Below are 27291 nucleotides of genomic sequence, written 5' to 3' on the forward strand. Positions count from 1 at the left end.
GGAAAGCCTGCGCCATCACAGGGTGAACCCTCGATGCACTGCAAGCTATTGTGTAAAATAGGATGAGGTCAAAACTGAATGTCACAATACAAAATCCCCTCGAGGAGGAGCTCTTTAGTCACAGGCTCATTCTACCATGGTGTGCTAAGAAGCTACTCTGGGGGTCTTTTCTGCTCACTGCTATCAGGCAATTCAATGCTTCCTCTTGATGTACTCACTAAGTTCATTTTGAAATGTCTGCACATTGTACATTTATTTTGTAATATACCAATTGATTGACTGATAGGCTGTATTGTCTGTCTTGTGAGTCTGTATCCTTGTTTTTTTATGTTTCTGCTGCTGTATGCATCTGAATTTCCCCATTGGGTTAATAAAGTTTTTCTAATCTAATCTATAGTACACCTTGCCTGAAGAAGGGGGCTAAGCTGCCTAAAAAAATTTGCACATTGTAATCTTTTTAGTTAGCCAATAAGAAGTGTCATTCTGCTGCACTTCTCATTTAATCCATTCTAATAATTTGTGACCAATTAGTTGTGAGTTGCAGTCATTTTAAATTGAATTTGAATGAGGAGGTTAGACATGATAGCAGACTTAATTGCTCTTTAACACATAGCCCCCAAAACGACTGTAGGCTTCTTATTCCTTGTCTGAATGTCATGGCTGCAGGTGTTCACTCAACTATCCATCCATTTTTCAACTTGCTTACCTGTTCAGGGTTGGGTGAAGTATTTTTCTATCCTGGCACCAGTTGAGCACAGACTCATACACATTAACACCTCCTCATATGGGATCAGAAAATTTAGGTTACGTATCTTTAGGATGTAGGAAGAAAACTGGAGTAAGTGCCATGCAGAGAGTGTCAGCTACAGTTGTGGTAAGCAAGTAAGTAGGTAGAAATCAAGGCAAGCTTCAGATCATCTGCACTTGTGGCTAGTCTGCAATAATGAGACGTGAGCTGCTTCATATATTCATTCCAAAGTAAAATTTCTACATTGTCCATTCATTTGTGTGGTATGATGCTCTGAAGCAAGAGGCAAATCACTCTAATGATACAAAATATAATGTGTAAATAAAAGTGCATAATCACAGAGACGCGCAGTAGGCAGAGCTACTGAAAACAGCATGCATTTGAAAGCACAACTGCTAATAGTACATGCTAGCTGTCTCCGTGGCTCTGCCCATGTAGTAGTGAAACAGTACAAACTTTAAAAATCAATTAAAAAAAAATTCAATAATTTGTATTGCAAAGAATTTATATCGATAGCTTTCATATCCGAGGGCCTGTTGATATACAATAGTTTTGGTTTTGCTATCAGGTGCAAGAATGTAGCTGTGATCTCTTGGCCAAAAATGTAAAAAGTTGGCAAGGTATCGTTGGCCAAGTGGAAGGTAAGTACACTGCAATGTGAAATGCTGCCACTGTATCTGATTGTGTTCAGCTTTGACGGGAGAGCGTTCCCCACCTGGGGTGAAGAGCATGTGGCCGTGATATCTCTGCCAATGAGCAAATACCCTCTAAAACACACACAGCTGTGATCTCTCTCCCAAAAATGTCAAACGTTACTCTTTAATAATCTGTAGATGATAATGTCTTCCTGAACAAACAGGTAGCCAAGAGGAGGCAACATACACTCGAACACATAGCGAGAGGTAGAGCGACTTGAATGGAGGCTGGGGCATGAGTGAGAAGGGCCCCACCCCGCTTCCCACAGCCCGATGAGTCTCTCTTGGATACGCGCTAATAAATCGGTACCACTATTGTACTTAGCGTGATGAGGAAGTCACAAAATCAATGGAATGTTCAAGCAAATTATAGAAAAAAAAAACAATCTAAATCCATTAAGTATTTCTCTCATGAAAAGTGGACAGACATAAAAACAGGTCTAAAAAACTATAAAAAAAATCTTGCGCTTGGACCATGAAATTTTTAAAACCGTTTCTTAGTGAGCACCTATGGGCCAAGGGTAACCTACATTCCAAATTTCAGTGGTACCTCGGTATACGTCCTTAATCCATTCCAGATCCTTTGTCTTATACCAAACAGGACGTATACCAAACAATTTTTTTCCCATAAGAAAATAAAGGGAAAATGATTAATCCATTCCCATGAAAAAAAATCCTATTGTTATTGGCATATTATACATTGATGGGGTTGTATAAAATTATTTAAACACTGCTTAATACTAAAATAAATAAATACAAAAGCAATTAGATAAAATAAATGAAAATTTAACCTCACTTTACTTTTTAATAACGTCTTTGTTTTTCACAATCGTAGATACCGTCGTTGAAGGCATATGGTATGCAGCAGCCAAGTCCCAGATACGCATGTCACCTTCATACGTTTCAACAATCAATTCAAATTTACGTGAAAAAACACAAAATCACGTAAAAATTATAGCGCGTACTGACGACCATTGGGAGAGGTGGCTTTGTCTCGAGAGAGGTAAACAAGTGTAGCGCACGGTGTTCTAGCATGCAAGTTGTATTTCAAACAAAGGTCGTAAACCAAGCAAAATTTTTTGCGTCCAAACAGGACGTATACCAAGTTGGACTTATTCCAAAGCGGACGTATACCAAGGTACCACTGTACATATACAGTATATATACTGCTCAAAAGAATTAAAGGAACACTTTTTAATCAGAGTATAGCATAAAGTCAATGAAACTTATGGGATATTAATCTGGTCAGTTAAGTAGCAGAGGGGGTTGTTAATCAGTTTCAGCTGCTGTGGTGTTAATGAAATTAACAACAGATGCACTAGAGGGGCAACAATGAGATGACCCCCAAAATAGGAATGGTTTAACAGGTGGAGGCCACTGACATTTTTCCCTCCTCATCTTTTCTGACTGTTTCTTCACTAGTTTTGCATTTGGCTACAGTCAGTGTCACTACTGGTAGCATGAGGCGATACCTGGACCCTACAGAGGTTGCACAGGTAGTCCAACTTCTCCAGGATGGCACATCAATACGTGTCATTGCCAGAAGGTTTGCTGTGTCTCCCTGCACAGTCTCAAGGGCATGGAGGAGATTCTAGGAGACAAGCAGTTACTCTAGGAGAGCTGGAGAGGGCCATAGAAGGTCCATAACCCATCCGCAGGACCAGTATCTGCTCCTTTGGGCAAGGAGGAACAGGATGAGCACTGCCAGAGCCCTACAAAATGACCTCCAGCAGGCCACTGGTGTGAATGTCTCTGACCAAACAACCAGAAAGACTTCATGAGGGTGACCCAAGGGCCCCATGTCCTCTAATGGGCCCTGAGCTCACTGCCCAGCAGCATGCAGCTCGATTGGCATTCGCCATAGAATACCAGAATTGGCAGATGCACCACTGGTGCCCTGTGCTTTTTACAGATGAGAGCAGGTTCACCCTGAGCACGTGACAGAAGTGAAAGGGTTTGGAGAAGCCATGAAGAACATTATGCTGCCTGTAACATCATTCAGCATGAGCAGTTTGGTGGTGGGTTAATGATTGTCTGGGGAGGCATATCCATGGAGGGTCACACAGACCGCTACAGGCTTGACAAAGGCACCTTGGCTGCCATTAGGTATCAGGATGAAATCCTTGGACCCATTGTCATACCCTATGCTGGTACAGTGGCTCCTGGTGCACGACAATTCCTGGCCTCATGTGGTGAGAGTATGCAGGCAGTTCCTGGAGGATGAAGGAATTGATACCATTGACTGGCCACCACACTTTCCTGACCTAAATCCAATAGAACACCTCTGGGACATTATGTTTTGGTCCATCCAATGCCACCAGGTTGCACCTCAGACTGTCCAGGAGCTCAGTGATGCCCTGGTCCAGATCTGGGAGGAGATCCCCCACAACACCATCTGTCATCTCATTAGAAGCATGCACCGATGTTGTCAGGCATGTATACAAGAACACAGGGGCCATACAAAGTGCTGCGTACATATTTTGAGTTGCTGCAATTAAATTTTGGCAAAATGGACTAGCCTGCCACATAATTTTTTCACTCTGATTTTTGGGGCGTCTTTGAATTCAGGGCTCTGTAGGTTGATCATTTTCATTTCCATCAAATGATGTGGCATCCTTTCGTTCCTAACACATTACCCAGTCTATATCAGTATAGATATCCAGGAGGATTTCTTTTTCCCATTGAGATCTGATGTGTTTTCAAAGTGTTCCTTTAATTTTTTGAGTAGTTATATTATATATATATATATATATATATATATATATATATATATATATATATATATATATATATTTGAAGCAGCAAAGTCACATTTGAATAAATTCACAATAAAAAGGGCCCAAACATCATTTTATTTCTAAATAACATATTATTTTCTCAGAATTGAATGAAAAGGGGAACGAGCTGTTTACAGCAGCAGTGACACAATTCCACCTAAAGCATGACTTTTAAAAAGAGGCTTTTTCAGTAAATGCCAACTTAATCATAATACCAATCTGTTTATCCTGTTTCTCTTGTGTATGAAATCATTCTATTTTATGATGCCAGAGGATCAAACAAGCTTGGACAAAATGTCATTAAGATTTTTAATTATTAATATCTTAATAATTCACTGTTTTCCTGCACAATTAAAGTTATATATATACCTATTCACTTTTTATAGATTTTGGTATGTTGCAGTCTCATAATAAAATCATTCTTTCATCAAGCAACTCTCAATACCTCAGAATAAAAAAAAAATTCATGATTTCAGAAACTTTTACAAATGTATTAAAAAAAATGAAATCTCACAATGGTATAAGTATTCAGACAGTTTGCTATGACCCTTTCTATTAATCATTGTCAAGATGTTTCTACACCTTGTTTTGTGTCCACTAGCGGTCAATTCAATTGATTATACTTGATTAGGAAATGCACACAACTGTCTAGAGAAGGTCCCACAGACGAAAATGGAAAATGTGTATTAGATTGAAAATCAAAAACCAAGCCCTGAAGCCAAAAGATTTGCAGGCAAAGCTTAGAGAAAGAATTGTGTTGAGGCACAGAGTTGAGGAAGGCCACAAAACTTTTTCTGCAGCTCTGAAAGTTCCCAAGAGTACAGTGACCTTCATCATTCTTAAATGGAGGAAGTTGGGAACAACCACAAAATATCTATAGAGTTGGCCACAAAGCAAACCTGAACAAGCATGGGAAAAGGGTCCTGGTAAAAGAGGTGATCAGGAACCCAATGGTTACTCTGGCTCAGCTCCTGAGAACCTATGTGGATTTAGGAGAAATCTGTAGAAGGATAACCTTCATTACAATGCTCCACTAATCTGGGTTTCATGTAAAACCTCACCCCAGTTAAAGCAACATGGAAGCCCTCTTGGAGTTTGCAAAAGGCACCAAAAGGACAATCATCATCTGTGCAGGACCATTATAATGTTGAAGAATGGTAGCAGCGGCTTCATGCTGTTGAATTGTTTTTCAATGGCAGGGACTGGCACACTAGACTGGGTTAAGTGAAAGCTGATCAAAGCAAATTGTAGAGGTATCCTTAATGAAAACCTGCTCCCAGAGTGCTCTGGGGCATAGACTGGGACAATAGTTCTGATTCCAACAAGACCAAGATCCTAAGTGCAAAGCAATGACAACACAGGAGTAGCTTATGGGCAACTCTAGAAATGTCCTTGAGTTGTCCAGCAAGAGCACGAACTTGAACCCAACTGAACATCTCTGGAGAGACCTGGAAATAGCTGTCCACTGATGGTCTCCATCCAACCTGACAGAGGCTGAGAACATTTGCACAGAAGATCTGTAGAAAAACCCCAAATCTAGGTGTGAGAAGCTTATTGCGTCATACCCAAGAAGACTTCAGGCTGTAATCATTGACAAAGGGGCTTCAACTAAGTATTGAATAAAGGGTCTAAATACTCCAGTCAGTATGATATTTCAGTTTTTATATTTTTTATTAGTTTGCCAAAATGTCTAATTTCCTGTTTTTGCTTTGTCATTCTGGAGTATTGTGTTTTGCCTGATGTGGAAAAAAATAATAATAATAATAATTTTAGCACAAGGCTGCAAAATAACAAAATGTGTATAAAGTGAAGTTGTCTGAATACTTTCTGAATGTACTGTACATTTGTACTTTATTTAGTTTGTAGCTCTGTTTCTTCCCAGGTCTAACATTCCAAGTTCCTTTTCCAGTGACAATTCCATTTCATTATCCCTGTGTATTTTGTATGTCCCCTCCATGTTTGCATGAGTTTTCTCCCCACATCCACATGCATGTTAGGTATATTAGCGAATCATAACAATTAAACTATTAGCTATGCAAACCAGGTCGATGGACTGAGTGGTCGACTGTCTTTTGTGAAACATCTTGTGATCTGAATAGAATTAACTAACAACTAACAAATAAACAGTTCTTCAGATTAAACAGATTGTTTATGTTACTACGACTTCCCCGATTTAAATGTCCCTCTATATCATTCAGTGCTTTATATTTATTAACACATAGTTGAACATATTTTTACTTTTTGCTTAAAAATGAAAAGTGTTGATCAGTGAAATTCGGCAAATCAATTTTCACAGCAAATTTGTAGGCTTCACCAGTAAATTTGTTCATTAATTTTTTCCCACTAAATTTCAACAACTTTTTTCTCCCCAAACCCCTATAATGCTTTCTGAGGCCCGTATGACATCACAGAGCTGTAGCAGTCATGTTGACATGTTGGATGGGGATGTCACTACCCATTTTTTGCAGTGAATTTGCTTGGTTTGCCAGTAACCTTGTTTGTCAAATTTTTCCCTGAAAATTCACCATGCAGCTGGTTTAGGCAAATTTTTTCCCAGCATCCGTAGGATGTATGGTTTGTGAGGCCAGCGTGACATTACAGAGCTGTAGCAGCCATGTTTGATGTGGATGACACTACCCAATCTGTTCTTCCTGTCTGATTTGTGTCCTATACTCACAACAATTTACACAAGCATACTGTAAGCATACTCAACTTCACACTCTATGTGCTGCCTGAGCTGTCATTCATTCATGAATAGTTTATGGTGATGTCACTCCTCAGCTGGTACTCTAGCCAGGTTTTCACTCTACATGTATTTATAAAAATTCAAATCAACATTACACTCTACAGCATAGCCAGTCTGGACTGCACATATGGATACATAACTCACAGTACTCTTAGTTTAAGGGTACATTAGCTGACCATAATCCATCCATCCATCCATCCATCAATTTTCCAACCCGCTGAATTCTAACTACAGGGTCACGGGGGTCTGCTGGAGCCAATCCCAGCCAACACAGGGCACAAGGCAGGAACCAATCCTGGGCAGGGTGCCAACCCACCGCAGGACACACACAAACACACCCACACACCAAGCACACACTAGGGTCAATTTAGAATTGCCAATCCACCTAACCTGCATGTCTTTAGACTGTGGGAGGAAACCGGAGAGCCCGGAGGAAACCCACGCAGACACGGGGAGAACATGCAAACACCACGCAGGGAGGACCCGGGAAGCGAACCCGGGTCTCCTAACTGCGAGGCAGCAGCGCTACCCACTGCGCCACCGTGCCGCTCCGACCATAATTAGAATATTAATTTTGTTGTTCTGCATAGATTCATTGTACATTTTGTCTTCACAGCTGGATTATACATGTTATGCTCTACACTATGTAGCGCAGATTGGGTAGTAACAGGGACAGTCCCCTGGAGTATATAACACGAATCCCTTGCACCACAGGCTCTGTGGCTGTTAGTTAGACAAGGGGATAGGAGTCTTGGAAAACGCAGAGAGAGTTACAGGAGACTGAGTATTGTGGACTTGAAGTATAATTTTATTTTAGGGAGGCACATTGGCACAGTATTTAGAATTGCCTCACAGCTCAGGTCACATTTTTGGCCACAATAATTAATCCAGCATAATTTTCAGATACTTCTGTAGACCTTAGGGACACTTACAAGACATTTGTCTTTTTATAATCTACTCAAAACTACTTCACTCTCTCCTTCCCCAATAACTTCAGTGCATCTTAATGAGTCTGCTGAAATTCCGGAATCTATCTGTGTGTTCACCGAGCTCAAAGAGAAGCAAAGTTAATGAAGTTCACTCATCACAAGTGAACAAAAGTAACAGTAATGAATAAAGCAAATGTTTTCTGTTTTTGCCCCAAATGTATATTTAAAACCTACCTGTACAGCTTTCTGGGACTGGACATCTATAATAAGAACTCTGTCCAGGGTTGGCTGTGCCACATAGATAAACTTGTCTCTTACGTTCACCGCTGATGCCCAGATGCATTTCTGTGTTGTACTGTTGTCATGATTTGGGCAGACTTCCTCCTAAAGAATAAAAAATAAAAACATTAATTCTAAATAAAAGTATATTTAGGGACACATATATTGTAGTCAGACAGGGCAGTGTTAAACAGATTCACTTCAATTCAGTTTGTTTACAGTTTTTGTTTTGCCTAATAGGTTGCCTGTCACACTCCACAGATTATTACAATACAAAATAATACAAACAATGGTAATTAATAGACAGATTCTAAATACTAACATAAGCAGTAAAATAAAAATGTGTCAGGAAAAATTAGAGGCCAGGTGGCAACATAGAATAGGAAAAAAAATCAAGTGTGACACAGGTTGAAAAACAAAAGAAAAGCCGCATGGAGATAAAAGTGGATTCACCTACTCCTGCCAGCCCTGCACTTGACCGCTAGCCACTTCAGCGTTGTCATGGCTGTATCCTTCAGGTCATTGTCACTCTGAAAGGTGAATCATCACCCCAGTCTGGCGGTGTGTGCACTCTAGAGAAGGTTTTCTTCAAGGACCTCTCTGCATTTGGCTGAAATCACCAATCCTCTAATTCTGATCACTGTCCCTGATGCTGTCACCACTATGCTTCACCAAAGGGATTTAATTAGGCAGATGATGTTCAGACCAAGTGTTTGGAGTTCTGCACAGAGAGTTCAATTTTTATGTAATCAGACCAGCAAATCTCTTGCACCCTAGTTCTTTAAATGTGGCCTGGCAAACTACAAGCAGGCTATCATATGCACCTAATTGATGGAGTGCTGGTGAGATAGTTGTCCTTCTACCAGGTTCTCCCATCTCAGCAGAGGACTTCCGAAACTCTGTTAGAGTGACCATTGGTTTCTTGGTCACCACCCTGACCAAAGGCCTTCTTGCCCCAGTTTGAACAGACAGAGAACTCTAGGATGAGTCCTGGTAGTTTCAAACTTCTTCTGTTTCACAATTATTGAGGCCACTGTGTTCCTGGGAACACTCAAAGCCAGGGAACTCAGATGGAGGGCGGCAGTGGCTGCAGGTTTTTGCTCCAACCTAATTGCTTAATAAGAAGCACTTACTGCTCAAGTAGCACTTAAAATTTGAACCCTTATTGCTTATTTTAGTCTTAAACAGCTGTATTCTTGGTTTTTAATCCCTCCTAATTAACAATAACATGGAAATGACAAAAGAAACCAGCATTTCTCCATTTAGCTTGTTACCATTTACACCTGTGTGTATTTAGTATGCACTTCTGGGTTTAATTAGATACTTGGAAGGAAAGTGAAGAGAAAAAAGTGAAGGACTGAGAATTACTCATCCATTTCAGCCTTCAAATCATTTGGATGATATCCTTAGAAAGGTGAAGAAAATCTAGGATATGAGAATGACCTGACATAGCAGAGTTAAAGGAATAACAACCCATGAAATTAAATTATTGTCAAGAATTGCTTTCTAATTAAGCAACCGGGTTAAAACAAAAACCTGCCACTACTGCGGCCCTCCTGGACAGTGATTGAGGACCCTTGGCTCAAAGCCTTAAGAATGATTTTTATACTCTTGACATGATCTAAGTCTCACCATAATTTGATTGCAGAGGCATACAGAGAGTTTTTTGGACTTTATATCTCGAGGTCAGATCAATTCAGTTTGCTACAGGTGGACTCTAATCAAGTTCCAGACACATCTTAAGGAGAACTAAAGCAAACAGGATACATCTGACCACAATTTAGAGAGCCACAGCAAAGGTTTTCAAAGTGGGGGCAGCAGTTCTGGTGAGGCTGATATTCTTAAAAATGCCTTTAAACTGCCTCAAGTAATGGACAGGTATTTCCAATTTTTTGATTTTTTCATCAAAAGTCACATTTTAAATGTAATTATAGATTAAAGCAGAAGTTCCCAATGTGCTATGTAAGCCGCAGTCAGATGGTATGCAATGGAGCCAAAACAAAGAGGGTAAAATTTGGGACTTAAAAGGACTATTGGTTATCCAGCAGTTGAACTCAAGTCTTCATGTTTGACTGCACTTCATTTCCACTTCTCTGATCCACAACTGCATCCACAACATGTTTCCCACCCCTCTTATGTGTCTTGTTCCTGTCATATGTTTCTCGCTCGCATCACGTTAAGTCACCAACAGTTCAAATTGAGTTTGAGGTAAAACGTGCCAGGATGGAGAATGCCTTAGAACGAAGACTGATGGGTTATTACAAAAGAGAGCAGCATCTAATCTGTCAGCCTCTATGTCTGATCACTATTCAGGGAGTGGATGTAAAGGTGGTGCACTCCTGCATGTACTTGAAGATCCACATCAATGACAGGCTTAACTGGTCTCGTAACACACAGAAATTATATAAGAAAGGGAAGAGCAAGCTCTTTTTGTCTTATGACACCGTGTTCTATTACTGTGGGTAACGAAATCCTCCACATCTTCTACAACTCTGTGATGGCCAGTGTGATTTCCTATGCTGTGTCTGGTAACGTCACTTCGGGAGAGGCCCACCGAATCAACAAGCTAATTAAAAGGGCAGACTCAGCTATATGACACACTCTGGACCCCCTGGATGTAGTAGAGGAGAAAATTCAAACAAAACTGAGTGGTATTATGAACAATACTGCACATCCTCTCTCTGACACACCAAAACCAATGAATCATTCAGAAGAAGTGTGGCAAGTAACTTTAGAAGGACTCCTTTAAACCAACAGCAGTAAGCCTTCATAATGTCTCACATGGACTGAGATTGCCAAGTCAAAAATTTTCTCTCTTTTTAATTTTCTTCATTTTTAGTCATTTTGGTGTGCCTTCAGACTATAGTGTGTGTGCCCATATTTATTTATCTATTTATGTATTTATTTATTTAATTGGCTTCTGTAAAAAGCTAAGTTCTATCTATCTAAATCATTCTTATATTAAGATTTATAGAAGTAATTGTATTTTTTTCAAAAGTAGGCTTAGTGGATATGTTACGGCCAAAACCCAAAGTTCAGCCAGTTCCCGAATTGGCCGGCCATTTTGCATTTTGACCAAGAGGTGTGGCCAAAGTCCAAATTACTAGAAATGACCAGTGTATATGCTACTTTGGCTGGCCATTTCACAAAGTGGCGAGAAATCCCTGGCCAAAATTTGATGTGCTGATGTAAGACTGTCCGCTCAAGGTGCAAAGATGCTTAAAAAGTTTTAGATGCAGATCAGAAATGAGTTTTCCATTCTGCACAAGAAACTGCTCACACTGGAATCCGTAGGCACAAAATTTACCCCTGGGATCAAATAAAGTGCTATCGATTAAATAGCATCTTACAGATTGATAATACTAAATTGGCTCTAGTGTGTGGGTGTGTGTGCGTGTGTGTGTTTGACATGTGATGGACTGGTGCATTGTCCAGGGTTTATTCCTGCCTTGTGTCCTATGCTAGCCAGGATAGGCTCCAGCAGCCCCCATGATCCTGTTCAGGACTAACCTAAGGACTTGTCTTACTCTGATAGATTTAGAGAATTAAACCTGTTCAGCCTTTATTTAGAAGAGACAGCATGGGGACAACTACTTCAAAATTATCTAAGGCATTGATAAAGCAGATCTATCTCTCATATAGTGCGTTCTATCTATCTATCTATCTATGATCTCCTGTCATTTGTCAAATTTCTTAGATTCTTATGCCCTTATTATGTCATAGGATATGACAGGATAAATAAGGCAGTATCATTGTACACTATACCCCTTGGCTGTATAAACTTCAAAATCTTTTAGTTTGTTTGCTTAACAAGGAGGCCCTTATGTCAAGTTCTGCTTCACTTTATTGACCTTCGATTCCCTTGGGCCAAACCATATCATATAGTGCCCTATCTATCTATCTATCTATCTATCTATCTATCTATCTATCTATCTATCTATCTATATGCATAAAAAATGTGTTGTGCCAAGTTCTCAATTAAAATGTTAATAAAATGATATTAATTACATAAGGATTATACATAAAGACGCAGATTTATTTAAGTAGATAGGAAAACAAAACAGTTTGAAACTGGTGAAAACATAAATGGAGCCCAGCCATATCTGTTCATTAATTCATTGCTGATCTATGGCCAGTTAACAACAGAGGAGAGAAAAACAAAAATTCCAGTCAGAAGCATCCCTGGAGAAAAGAGACCTCTGGTGGGCCCACTGTCAGTTATAACAGAGAAAGTCAGAAACAAACTTAGAGACAGTCAAGGTCCTATAGAACTTCAGTTACTGGCTACAGTAGAGTGTGAGATGGGCCGTCTAATCTAATTTGATTTTCAAAGTTCCTGGTATCTCAGATGTCTGTTCATAGGCAAGAAAACAGCCTGGACATACAGCAGTGGCACCAAGTGCCACAGCAGGATACTGAGCACAAAAAGTGCCCTGAAATGTGTGCACACAACTTTTATCACACAAAGGTTGGGGTTTCTAAAAACAACAACTTGCCGGGAGAACGTGTATATTTATGGCAACTCTAACCCATCTGAGTGCAACATTTCAGAGACACAGGAAAATGTAGGGCATCATTGATCAAGTAGGGAAATCTGGCCAAACCAGCTAAATGATGACTCACATGTATACTAATTTCCATCATTGAGCCATTACTAGACTGTGCATTGACGGGACACACATATTAAACCTTAAAAGTAATAACTCTTTTAGTTCCCTTTTAAGTTGGCCAATGCTGCAAATTTGCACTGAAGAACTTTTTTTTTTCTCATCAGTTTATATCTCCTACCAGGCGTCAGGGAACTCTCAGCCAAGCTTCACTCCATCATGCCCAGTGCAAAGGAAGCCATAAACCCACCAATGAGGCACTGTATTTAATTTTTGTATCGTGTGGGTGTACATCCATAAAACATAATATGTCTTTGCCAACATAAAAAGGCAATTTGCGGCAGTGTCAGGTTTGAAATGTAAATCGAAGCTCTTTCATTCAATCACATTGCAATAAGGGCACCTAGCAAGAATGAAGCTGCTTTTGTTAAACGTAGGTAGTTATATTTCATTAACACACAATTCATCTGTGATGCCAAGATATGACTGAAAAACTTCCTGGTTCAGTGTCCTTGGTCAACCCACAATTCATTTATTTTGAGCCAATATAACTTTATATGAATGCGCTGTACGTGATGGCTGGCTGGTTGATAAGGTAACTAGCTAAACCCTCGGTTTTTGATATGGCCTGTGCTATTCATTGTAACAGAAATCATGTCATTACATGTGCCAGGTGATTGTGGGTTTTCGCTTAGATGCTAGTGCCTTACACTTTTATGTGACGCCCAGAACATTGAGGATAGGCGTCACACAGTGCTTTGCACATTCCTGTATGCCCGGTTGAGGAGTGCACCATAGGGCTCCATATGTCAGCAGGGGAGCTGCTCTGCCAGCCAATGAAATTCTGCAGCATCATGATTGCACATGTACAAGGTTCATTAGCATAGTCCATATATGGTTGCTTCAGGGTGGCATCCAGGCGGGTTTGAGGTGCATTTATCTATGAACATTTACAAGATGATTGTGATTTATAAAGGTAAATAGCGTAGAAATTAGAAATGCATGTAATCCAGGCTTTATAAATCTTATTGTATTTTAGCATATATATATATATATATATATATATATATATATATATATATATATATATATATATATGTATATATATATATGCATTTTCTTGTTTTTTGCCCTACACATATTTTCACACTCAAATCCACCCAAAGTTTTATAAATTAGACATCAGTCCTGTATACCAATGCTAGAGCTAAACCCCCACAGAAGTTTTCCACTGTCAGATAGCTGGGACCAGAATGAAAGAACCCTTAACTAAAAGTCCTATCTCAATTTTTTGTAATATTTTTCAACTTAACAAAATGAAGAATTTGTTTATTTACAGTAAGGTGTTTTATTATCTGCCGTCCTTTTCAAACAGGTTTTGACATGGTACTGCACGAGTGACTACTCATCATACAATAACTCATTCAGGCCGTGTGGAGCAGACTGAACGAAACTTAAGACTCAAACACGGAAAACATGAGGTTGTTAGAAGGAGTTTTTTCCAAATTAGGAGATATGAAAATAGGGTCCCATGGGGATTATTACTGGGGTCCCTGCTCTTTTTATTAATTTAAAGAATTTAGATAAAAAGTAACATATAAGCTCATTAAATTTTAAGATTATGCTAAACCATGTAGAGTAGCAGATACCCTAGAGTTAGCCAAATCCCTGTACAGAATTTAGATGTGGCGTGATATGAAGCAAATTAAATTTAATGCAAATAAATTCAAAATTTTGCATATAACAAAAAAAATAGATACTCATTCAAATTGAGCAGTTTGAAGCTTGTAATGCAGCCCTCAAAAAATAAAAAAGGACTTTAGAAATGGTGTTGGACTCATCACTGATGACAACTACAGAGTGTATAGGAAAGCTTAACATTTCTAAAAGGATGTTGGTTGATCTCCATTTTCACTAAATCCTATTTGATAAAATTTCTAATAAAATAAACTACACATAGTACATAGTTATGTTTTTCATATTTTTTTATTCATTTATTTCTTTTTGATTGATCGTGGTAGAGTGGCTATCTCTTCTGATTGCAATCCTGAATTTGAATTCCACGCTTTGTTGTTGCCTCCCTGGAGTTTCTACCCATGTTTGCCGGAGTCTTTCTACTGGTACTCCATTTTCTGCTCCTGCCTCTCAAAGATGCTGATATCAGATTAACTGCAGATTCTAAATTAGCTCCATGTGGATGAACGTATGAATGGGCCCTGTGATGGACTGCTGCCACTTCTACGGTTGTTTTCTGTCTTGCTCTCAATGCTTCTAGGAAATGATTTAGCCTTCATGAAACTCAACTAGATTAAACAGGTCTGAGAATGTTAATTTATTTAAATGAGGAAGAACAATCTTTTTCTCATTCTTGTATTAAGATTGATACAAGGAATTGCATTTTTTTCAAAAGTAGGCTTAGCGGATATACTGTATATTACGGCCTAAACCCGAAGTTCGGCCAGTTCCCGAATTGGCCGGCCATTTCACATTTTGGCCAAGAGGTGTGGTCAAAGTCCAAATTACTAAAAATGACCAGTGTATATGCTACTTTGGCCAATCATTTCGCGAAGTGGCGAGAAATCCCTGGCCAAAATTCGATGTGCTGATGTAATACTGTACGCTCGAGATGCAAAGATGCTTAAAAACTTTCAGATTCAGAAGTGAGTTTTCCATTCTGCACGAGAAACTGTTCACACTGGAATCCGTAGGCACAGAAGAAAAATCACTATGAACTGTCACGTCTTCCCAATCACTGACCGGCGGCCAAGGCTACACTCAATGCAACTGCACTATTAAGTGCTAAACAAATCGCTGCTCATGCCTTTTTTCTTCCGACTTTGGCCGATCGCCCCATGCTACTTCACAAACTGGCTGGCCAAATCCCGAAATCAAGGAAATGTTTGGACATTGGCTGGTCAGTGACATTGGCCATTTCCCGAGTTGGCCGGAAACTTCCCACTTTGGCCAATTTCGGGTTTTGGCCGTAACAGATACATTAGAACATCTAACATTAGAACACCAAGAAGAGCAAAGTGCTAAAAGTGGGCTAAAGGAATGCTGATTAAAAATACAAGATGGGAGACACTGTCCTATAGGAAGGAACTTCTGAAAAGGATTTAGGGGATTATATTGACACAATGCTTTCATCGCTTAAAAAATCTACCGAAGTAATTAAAAAAGGTAAATAAAATGGTAGGTTATACTCGTATTATAAAAACTGTTGAATCAAGTGGTGGCATGCTTATACTATATAATGCACTAGCAAAGCCACATCTGGAGTTTTGTGTGCAGTCCTGGTCACCATGCTACAAAAAAGACGTAGCTGCAGTTGAAGCTGTACAGAGGAGAGCAGCAGGTGCATCCCAGGACTTGAGGGCACATCCTGCTGTGACAGACTCAGAGAATTAAACCTGTTTAGTCTTGAGCAAAGAAGACTGTGTGGGGAATTAATCCTGGTATTTAAAATTCTCAAAGGCATTGATAAAGTAGATCCAGCAGAATTCTTTCAGCTTAATGGGGGATAATGCAATCTAGGGCATCAGTGGAAAGTAAGGGGAAGTGAATTTAAAACTGATGCCAGAAAGATTTTTTTTTTTTATGCAAAGAGGAGGGTCTAAACTATCGAGGCATGAAGTTGAAGGAGAACCTTGACAACCTTTAAGACATATCTGGATGATGTACTGGGACAGCTTAGCTATTAGCTAAACAAATGAGCTTGATGGACTGAATGGTCTCCTCTCAATTGTCAAATTTCTTATGTCCTTAATAGAACAACTGTGATGAGAATAGGTCATTCAGGCCAAAAGTCTGCCCATCCTATACACATACAGTGTTCAAAATAACATCACGTTGAGATTTGAAAGTCCCATCCTACTCTTCACCCGACTACTTGGTATTTCATATGTCTATTGTTCTTTGCATGAAGAAAAACCTTCTAACATTTCTGTGAAATCTGCCCTTAAGCTTCCATCCATGTCCCCATGTTCTTAATGCACAATTTATTTTAAAGTAACAATTTGGATCGACTGCAGTGGGTTGGCACCCTGCCCTGGATTGGTTCCTGCCTTGTGCCCTGTGTTGGCTGGGATTGGCTCCAGCAGACCCCCGTGACCCTGTATTCAGATTCAGCGGGTTAGAAAATGGATGGATGGATGGATTTGGATCAACTGTACTAATTCTTTTTAAAACTTCAAACACGTCACTTATGTCACCTCCTAATCTCTGTTTTGCTTAAAATGAAAAGGTTCAACCCAATTTGTTTCTTCTCATAGCTCATATCTCTCAGTTTACATTTACATTTACTTATTTGGCTGACACCTTTATTAAAGAAGACTTGCACAATTTATGATACAATTGGTTGCATTTTTTTTGGTTTTCCAATTGGAGCACAGGCAGGTCAAGTGACTTGTTCATGGTCACACTGTGGCAGTTGCATTGCTATGTCATTTTGTAATATGGTGACTAAAACTGAACACATATACAGCTTAAGCATGATAAACGTAACTATAATTATGCACAGCATTAATAAGGTGGATTTAGTGTTACATTTTCTCTCAAAAAAAAAAAAACATGTTGTGCCCAACAAGCTTCTTCTAATAAGGCCCTGGAAAGGTCCATGCACACCTTGGAAGTGGCCTTGCTGGAAGCCAAGGGGGCTGCCCTCTGTCAGGAGAGAAACTGTCCTGAAAATACTCTCCTCTCGGGTCCTTCCACACTCAGGGTGTCCCAGCCGGGTAAGAGTTCTGCCTGCCCGCCACAATGTATGGCTTAAAAAACAACATTTTTCTTAAATCTCATCTTTCTACTGTAAAACATGCAAAACACTAAAAGTACAAAGTCAAAAGTGTAGAAAGTATAATAATGATGCAAATAATAATGAATAATAATAATAATATGAATAGCACAATGCACATGCGCGAGTGATGTGAGTGTCACTTTCAGATTCCCAGGTTCACTTTCGGTTTCACTAACTGTTTCAGTTTCACTGCCTGAAGACAGTCTCACTTCATCATCACTGCTGATGAGAGGCATTTCTTATGAGACGCCATTATAAGGCTAGGAGAAGATGCATCTACACCATTGCTCAGGTTATGGTTGAACCCAACGGTTATGCAAAACATGCCTATACCTTTGCCCAAGTAAAGCTCGGCATTAACGCTGTTGGCACTTTTACAGCTCGAGTAAACTTCAGGTTTTATGCAAGACACGTCTATACTGTTGCCCTAATGACACTCGAGACTAACGCTTTAGCACTGTTTTTATAGCCTGAGTGGAACTCGGGTCTAACACTGAGGAGGTTAAATTAATTTCATCAGCCAGAGCCTATAAGAACAAGTACAATCTGGTTAAGAGTAAATTTTAAACAAATATTTGAATATCGATATGGAAAAAAACAAGCTTATGGCAGATGCTTTAACCTTTTCAACTGACCTTTTTCAAGTAAACTGAACAGGAGTGAAGTGTATTCTGGGAAAGCTGAAAGGCAAAGCGGGAACATAAAATATTTTGTATAGCCAGTCTGTTCGCAGTTTATGGCATATTTTGATTCCCATTGGAAGGTAACCATGATGGTGATAATGTCTTAGTAACATTACTGGATTTTGAGAATATGTCTGCTCTTCAAGCAGGAGAAAACCAGGTGCTCAATTTGGGCAAGAAGTGGGGAGAGAGTTGGTGCCATTTATTACAACTTTTTTCAAAATGAGTTTCAGTTCAGTTTTTTGTTTAGTTTTAATTCAGTTTTTGTTTTGTTGTCTTTCTGACGCTTTGAGAGGAGCCATGAACATTTAAATGGAAGTTCCTTACTGCTTAGCTGCTGGACACTTTCCAAGGAAATCTCTCTTTTTCACTTTTCAGTTATGGATAAATAATCGATATTTAAGGAACTGCCATCTAGAAAAGTTCATCTGAGCATGAATGAAGACTGGATGAACCCATCCAGGTTGTGTAATTCTTTGTATTGTTTATACTGTATTTGCTATTATTGGTTATTATGCAAATAAATATAATTTTTAAGTAAAAGCTTTATTTCAATATTTCTTTCCAATTACTGATCACTAGCTACCATCCCTTAAGTGCACAATGATCGTTTAATAAAGTCCTGCATTGGTGGTTAACTGGGTAGAACTAAAGGAGTCAAAATAAAAAGGCATCCCCAAGTCAGCGAGCAGCCTGCTGATTGTGGTCTCTCAGGTTAAATACAAAGAGTAGAATAAGGACATTGAGACATGGAAAAGGTTGCAGATAACAATTGCAAAGTGTGTTTTGACAATTCTTCCAATCCCCAAGAAACATCCATGATGTTGTTTTTAACCCAGTAAAAACAAGCCAAAAACATTATTTTCAAGAAAGAAAAATGTTATTATGTGTAACAAAAATAACGTAAATACCAAAATATCAACATAATTCTAGTAAAAAAGGAATGTCTACCTACTAGCTGTACTGATGTAGATATAGTACATGTCCTTTGTGTGATATGTTTTGAGACAGTCATTAACGCACAGCCTGATGTTGCAATCGGGACAGCAGAAGCATGTTTCTTTGCGTACTTTTCCTATATTTTTTCTGTTGCTGGCATATTAGAGGGTAGAATGTCGGTGCCTGACCTGCAAGATCGATGTGCCTCTCGAGTTATTGCACGTTACCACAGGTTTAGTGACTACGGCATTTCCCTTGAAATGAACATCGGCAGTTTCTGCATTGTAAACATTGCTTAGGAGGATAATGTCTTGCTTGTGCTTGCATTTGATTGAAATCATTTTGTCTTTTTGTCACAGAGCTACTGTCACACCACTGGGATGCATCATGTGACCGAACTCACCAGGTATATATATCATGGCTCAGTCATACAGTGTCACTTTTCATGCAAACATCTGGTGACCAACTCAAATCATCATCACTATCACTATCAGTTGAATGGTTCAGTTTCAGTTCATTTTAAAACTTTGGTTTTTAAGTGAAGTGGTTTTTGGTTGAGCCTCCACCCCTTCATGAAAATGGATGACTTAATTTACCATAAAGTGGCACAGCCCCGCCAGGATGCCTGGAGGAAGGAGGAACTGGGAGAGCGGTACTTCTTTTCCCTGGGCAACCGGACGGTCCTTGATCCCTGGGAGACAACACTTCCAGGACACCAGAAAGTGCTGACAGACCAGGGATGGTTTATGCCTGGAGTGCTTCCGGGTGCAAGGTCAGCACTTCCGTCACACTGGGGAATGTTGATGGAAGTACATCGTCAGGCACCTGGAGCATATACGGGACAGGATAAAAGGGGCCGCCTCACTCCATTCAGGGAGCCAGAGTCGGGTGGAAGAAGGATGGAGCTTGCGAGGCAGGAGTGGAGGTGGCCCGAAGGACCAAGGACTGGACTTTGTAAATAGTGTGTGGTTGTATATAATAGTGTAAATAAACATGTGTGTGTTTCCTCTATGGGACTTTTAAAGCCTCCATCTTTATATATTGTATTCAGTTCTGCTGTGGACTCTGTTCTATGCACATCGTGCTTACAAAAACTTAAAACTTTTGCAGCCGGAAAACAATATACAGGTGGCTGCCCCAAACCTTTATGATGTCTATGTTGAATTATTATCACTATATATATATATATATATATATATATATATATATATATATATATATATATATATTTTGTGACAGTGAGGCTCTTTTCCACCTCTTCAACCCTCAGGTATGACTCCACACACTGGATAAAAGTCCAAGACTTTTTATTAATGAACAATAACGTGCACAAAGCACCCTCCACACTACTCATAAATTAAATAAACAACAATGATATTCTTTCCTCCTCGCCCAGACACTTCGCCCCTGTACCTCCCAGCTCAGCTCAGTCTCAGGGCTTCCCCACAATCCTTTTATACACCCTGACCCGGTGGTGTTCCTGCCCAATCAGTCCACAGTTCCTTATTCCTTCCGGGTCAGGGTAAACAGTCCTTTTCTTCAACCCGGGAGCACGTCATTCCTTCCCGTCACAAGACTGTGACGTACTCCCGGGTTATAGGGCACATAAGAGCCCATGAGCCACACTACAGCGACTCCCGGTGGCCCCCAAGGTATCCAGCAGGGCTGTGTATAAACACTACATACTCCATGAGGCCCTGCTGGAACTCGGAGCACGATCCTGGCAGCCTGGGGGTGAGGGCCAGAGCACGAAGCCAGCAGTCCTCCACAATATATATATATATATATTGTAAAGGACCGAGAGAGACAGTAGCAAGGGTTGGGGTTTTTCCGGCCCCGTATATTGTACAGATAAACAAAAAACAGGTCAAAATCATAAACTAAACAGTTCATAATGCGCGACGCCGACTCCTGGCGTCGCGGCCATTTTATTGGGGAGGAGCCGGAAGTGGAGGAATGTCGGGAAGGACCGCAAGGGAGGATGGGAAGGATGGCGTCAGGGCAAGATGGCGGAGGAAGGGCGGAAGTATCGCACTGCGGTCATCCATGCCTATGGTGCAGGAAGGTCTTTTTCCTATGAGGAAGCAGAGGGAGAAAGTTAATACCCCACCATTCCCTGGCGGCGTGGTTTCCCAGGTGCTGTCGAATCAATCCGCCCTCCTACTCGCGCGTGCGTGACACGATCCCCCCCTTAGCCCAGGACCGTCAGGTCGGGCGGACCTAACCGAGAGGTCGTGAATACGAGAGAGGCATCGGCATTGGCCTGAAGGGTGCCCGCCGATAAGTGACAGTGAACTTATACGGCTGTAAGTCCAGGAACCACCTGGTGACCCGCGGATTCGACTCTTTGTGCAGGGACATCCACTGAAGTGCAGCGTGATCAGTCACCAGAGCGAACTTCGCGACCCAGCAGGTAGTACGGAGGTGGGTCACTGCCCACTTAATGGCCAAGGCCTCCCTCTCCACTGCAGCGTGCGGGTCTCCCGGTCCATCAGTTTCCGGCTAAGGTACATCACAGGGTGCTCGACACCATCGACGCTTTGGCTCAGCACGGCACCCAGGCCTGTGTCCGGCGTCGGTCTGGAGAATAAGCGGGAGCCCAAAATCGGGCGTCCGTAACACAGGTGCCGGCGTTAGGGCCTTCTTTAGGTCACTGAGCGCGTGTTCTGCTTTGTCGGTCCACACCACGTATAGGGGCGCCCTTTTGTCAGGTCAGTCAAGGGTGCTGCTCTTTGGAGAAACGGGAACAAACCGGCGGTAGTAACCCGCAAGCCCCAAGAAAGCCTGCACCTGTTTCTTGGTACTCGGACGGGCCATTCTAAGATGTCTTTCACTTTGGAGCTCTGTGGCGCACCTGTCCTTGTCCCACGAGGTAGCCTAAATATTTGGCCTCCTTTAATCCAAAAACACTTCCGGGGTTTATGCGGAGGCGGCTTTAGCCAGTGTTAGGAGGACAGCTGCGACCTGCAGTAGATGCTCCTCCCAGGTGCGGAATAGATGACAACGCCATCCAGGTAAGCGGCACTATAGGACTGGTGGGCGTCAGCACTCTATCTACCAGGCGTTGGAAGGTCGCGGGCCCGTGCAGCCCAAATGGGAGGACCTTGTACTGCCAGTGCCCGCTAGGGGTGCTAAAGGCCGTTTTCTCCTTTGCGGATGCCGTTAAAGGAATTTGCCAATACCCTTTTGTCATGTCAAGGGTAGTCAGATATGGAGCCGTACCCAGCCGCTCAAGGAGGTCGTCAATGCGGGGCATGGGGTAGGCATCGAACTTGGAGATCTGATTCAGGCGTCTAAAGTCATTACAGAACCTCCAGGAGCCGTCTGGCTTGGAGGCGAGGACAATAGGGCTGGACCAGGGACTATGGCTCTCTTCAATTATGTCCATGTCCAACATACGTTTCACCTCCAGTTCGACCTCTGCGGCGTTTTGCCTCCGGAGTCGGTAGGGCCTCTCCCGGACGATTACCCGGGCTCCGTGACTATATCGTGCTCAATCAGCGGTCCGGCCGGGTGACTCGCTCACTACCTCGGGGATGGCTCGGAGTGTTTGGGCTAACTCCTGCCGCTGCTTGGGGTCAGCTCTTCACGAGGTTAAGGGCAGTTGTGCTTGCGAAAGGGAGAGTGACCTACGGGGCTGGGAAGCTCCTCTCTATCTCTCCAGGGCTTTAACAGGTTGACATGATAGATCCTCTCACTTTCGGTCGACGGTTGGGCTGTTTTACCAAATAGTCGGCGAGTCCTTTCTCTCCTTAACCTCGTAAGGCCCTTGCCAGTGGCGAGCAGCTTCGAGTGGGAGGTCGGGGCGAGCACCATAACTTCGGTCCCCGGCGGAACTCCCTGAGGGCGGAGTTGCGGTTGTAACACCGGGCCTGCGCTGCTTGCGCCGAGTCACGTGCTCTTTTAGGAGGGGCCTGATCTTTGTGAGTCGGTCGCGCGCGCGCACGTACTCAAAATATTAGAGGAGGGAAGAGCCTCGGCCTCCCAGCCTTCTTTTAGGATGTCGAGGATTCCCCGGGGTTGTCGCCCGTATAGTAATTCAAAAGGGGAGAAGCCCGTAGAGGCCTGGGGTACCTCCCGGTAGGCAAAAGCACGGCGGGAGGAGCTGGTCCCAGTTCCTGCCGTCGCGCTGACTACCTTGCGGAGCATCTGCTTAAGCGTCTGATTAAATCGCTCGACCAACCCGTCAGTTTGCGGGTGATAGACTGGCGCTTTCAGGTGCTTTATCTGCAGTAATTTGGCCACCTCCTTGAGCGTATCCGAAGTGAAGGGTACCCTGGTCCGTGAGGACCTCCTTGGGTATGCCCAGCGTGAAACAAGTTAACCAGTTCCGTGCGATGCTTTTAGTATTAGCGGGCGCAGGGGAACCGCCTCTGGGTACCGGGTGGCATAGTCCACCATGACTAGGATATACTTGTGGCCACGGGTTGAGGGCTCCAGGGTCCCACCAAATCGACCCCTATCCTTTCAAAGGGGATGTCCACGAGGGAATAGGGACTAGAGGAGCACGGTCCCTCCTAGGAATCTGGCGGGTCTGGCACTCGGACAGGATTGACAGAACCGCGGACCTCCTCATTGATCCCAGGCCAGTAAAAGCGGGCTTAATCCTCTCCAGTGTTTTTCGCCCGAGGTGGGCCTAGGAGGTGAGCATGTGCCAACTTCGCATATCTCCCCCAGGAAGGTGCGCGGAATTAGCAACAACTTCCGCACCTCGCCCTCATGGGTAGCCACTCGGTACAACAGATCATTTTAAGGACAAAGAAGGGTTCCCGGTGTGGATCCGTCCGCTGTCGAGCTGTTAGGCAGAACAATGCGTTCGGGCAAAGCGCGGGAGTCATCATTCCACTGCTCCCTCTTAAAGGAGGCGGCGTGGACGAAATTGATGGTCCAGGCGCCGAGAGGGTCTTGGGGCCTGGGCCGGGAGAGTTCCTGGCTAGTCCCTTCTCCGGCGGAATCTTCGGGTCAAGGTCCGTAGCCACGGAAGGTCCCCGAGACACCAGCGCCCATAGGGCCTGCCCTTGTGCGGCGTGGAGGCCGCGGAGGGTGCCTTTTCCCCTCATGACAAGATCCAACGAGGCCCGGGAGGGCGAATGGCTTACCGCTGATTCTTTTAGACCAGTCTTGTCCCAGGATCACTGGGAAGGGGGTCAGGTAACACAGCGACCGTCATTTGGATTGGTTCCCCTTCCAGGTAAGATAGCAGTGGCGGAGCGATATGACCTAGTCCCCCATGTACACAGGTAACCAACAAATGTTGCTTTAACCACTGTTGCGGTAGACAAAGCGGCGAGCAACAATGGTAATGTTGCTGCGGAATCAAACAAAGCCACCACGGCGTGCCCATTTAGCAACACCACTCCCGTATTCGACTCGCCAAGGGATGCGGCGGGTACAATACCTCTCCGTGATGTCCAGCTGCAGTCCATAGGCTCCGGGCGATGTGATGGGGCAGTTTGGCAGCAGGTGGCGGTCTCGCCACACTTGAAACAGCGGCGGACCCGGCCTCTCTTTGGCTCTGGCTGGCGCTTCTGCAGCGCGTCGAGGGGCTCGGGGTGGCCGCCCGTCCCTGCGGTTCCCGCGAGCAGGCTTTTCTGACCCCCAAGTCGGAGGACCGCCAACTGGCGCTCCAGGGCGTCGAGGAGGCCCGACATGTTTTGATAGGCGTGCCCCCGGACCTGCTGGGCGAGGGAACTGGGCATTGCATTGACCAGGCCTTCACAGGCCACCCGCTCGACGACTTTCCGCCCGTCGGGCTCTCTGGCCGTAGCCAGCGGCCCATCTTGCCCCAGAACTTCGAGCGCCTGGGCGCGGCGGCACGGGTCAAAGACCCAGTTCCGCCATTCGCCGCCTGCTGGCCGGGCTAATGCCGTAGCGGGCCAATATTTGGGCTTGAGGAGGTCGTAATTAGCGGCCTCCTCCTCAGGGAGGTCATAATAGGCCAGCGCGTCCCTTTAGGTATGGCGCCAAGATGGACGCCCACTCGGACCGCTGCCACTCGTTCCGGGTGGCCGTCCTCTCAAACATGCCCAGGTAGGCATCGGCGTCCTCGAAGGGCCCATCGGTACCATAGGAGGCGGCTGCCTGGGCGGGTCTGGTCTCGCCCGTTGGGCTTCCACTAACCTGGCCTTCGTGGCCTCCAGCTCCCGGTTGGTAGCGGCTTGCGCTTGCTGCAGGGCCTGGAGCTGGGCGTTCATTCCTGCAGCACGGTGTTCAGGTCCTGTCCCTCCGTCATTCCGGGATCTCTTATCCTGCCGACTACGCCAGTTGTAAAGGACCGAGAGAGACAGTAGCAAGGGTTGGGGTTTTCCGGCCCCGTATATTGTACAGACAACAAAAAAACAGGTCAAAATCATAAACTAAACAGTTCATAATGCGCGACGCCGACTCCTGGCGTCGCGGCCATTTTATTGGGGAGGAGCGGAAGTGGAGGAATGTCGGGAAGGACCGCAAGGGAGGATGGGAAGGATGGCGTCAGGGCAAGATGGCGGAGGAAGGGCGGAAGTATCGCACTGCGGTCATCCATGCCTATGGTGCAGGGCGGTCTTTTTCCTATGAGGAAGCAGAGGGAGAAAGTTAATACCCCACCATTCCCTGGCGGCGAGTGGTTTCCCAGGTGCTGTCGAATCAATCCGTGCCCTCCTACTCGTGCGTGCGTGACAATATATATATATATATATATATATACAGTAATACCTCCTCGATCGCGGGTGTTGCGTTCCAAAACCCCTTCCATAGGTGGAAATCCGCAAAGTAGAAAACATATGTTTGTATGGTTATTTTTATATATTTTAAGCCCTTACTGACTCTCCCACACTATTATAAACATTTCCCACACAGTTATACAGCAAAAATCCTTTGTATTCTCTTAGGTATTGGGTAAGATTCATTGAAATTATGTATGTAAACACACTGTTTATATACAGTAAAACCTAAATATTATTTTAAAGATATTGAGAGACTCCGATATCACATATGTTACAGCCATTACGATAAACAGGCCACCAGCAATAAATACGTACAATGCAAGAAAAATTGTATACAGTAAATGTGTGTACAGTGACACTAAACTTACTTACATGTACTAAGTACTGTAAGTAGAAAATGAATTATGGTTACTCAACAACAATGACACGATGACTTGTCTGATAACAATGAGTTTAATTTTACTGCACAACAAAGGAGAGCGTTACAGCTCTTCTAAAGGAGCCTCTTCAGGCAATTGTGTAGCACCGCCGTTGTTCTTCTTCCGGCAGTCTTCAATCCAAATCCCTAAAGCAGATTCCATCCAGACTAGTGCCTTATTACATCCACTTACAACTCGTTTTGCACCCTGGTTAAAAAGACACTGCAGCAGGAGATCTTATATTCCTTTCCTACTTTTTAAATAAAAAAAATCAAAGCCTCATTGAAGCAGTAGCAGGAGTAGATCATTTTGGAGCCATAATGAAGGGCTTGACTACGCACAAAGATGAACACAAAAGAGCACAAAAGTTAACTCTTTACACAGCGAAACACATTGATGCTGAATGAGTGAGACAAGACTTCCTGGTTAACGCAGCGGAATCGAGTTCAGCGCTCCGTCGCTGAGCCATTCAGCACACAGGAACTTAACTGCGTGCTCTGATTGGTTAGCTTCTCAGCCATCTGCCAATAGCGTCCCTTGTATGAAATCAACTGGGCAAACCAACTGAGGAAGCATGTACAGGAGGTAAAAAGACCCATTGTCCGCAGAACCCGCGAAGCAGTGAAAAATCCAGCGTTATATATTTAGATATGCTTACATATAAAATCCGCAATACAGTGAAGCCGCGACAGTCGAGCACGATATAGTGAGGGATTACTGTATATATATATATATATATATATATTTACAGCACGATATTATTTAATTCACTAGACAGCAGCAAAATATTGTCCTGAGTTATTTGGGCTTAGCACTTTAAGGCATATCATTGCACATAACCCCAAACCTGACTTGGGTTTAACTGTAATTGCATCGGATTCTGAGCCGAGTCACGTTCAAGGTTAACAACCAGGAGGTTTAGAAAAGAACTTAAGAGGTAAGTTGGTACCTTTCGCGTTAGGTGAATATC

The 27291-nt window shown here is 43.0% G+C and overlaps 1 protein-coding gene across 2 annotated transcripts in view; it reads right to left on the minus strand.

Annotated features, from left to right (window-relative positions):
• Positions 1-27291, minus strand: part of fstl5 (follistatin-like 5) — a 1124912-nt gene that overhangs the window by 61893 nt on the left and 1035728 nt on the right. For both annotated transcript variants that reach the window (XM_039750328.1, XM_039750329.1), the window contains one exon: positions 8130-8279. In XM_039750328.1, the coding sequence (XP_039606262.1) occupies positions 8130-8279 (150 nt within the window). The remainder of the gene's footprint in view (positions 1-8129; positions 8280-27291) is intronic.

The sequence above is a fragment of the Polypterus senegalus genome, chromosome 4, assembly GCF_016835505.1.
Source record: "Polypterus senegalus isolate Bchr_013 chromosome 4, ASM1683550v1, whole genome shotgun sequence".
Lineage (NCBI taxonomy): Eukaryota > Metazoa > Chordata > Cladistia > Polypteriformes > Polypteridae > Polypterus > Polypterus senegalus.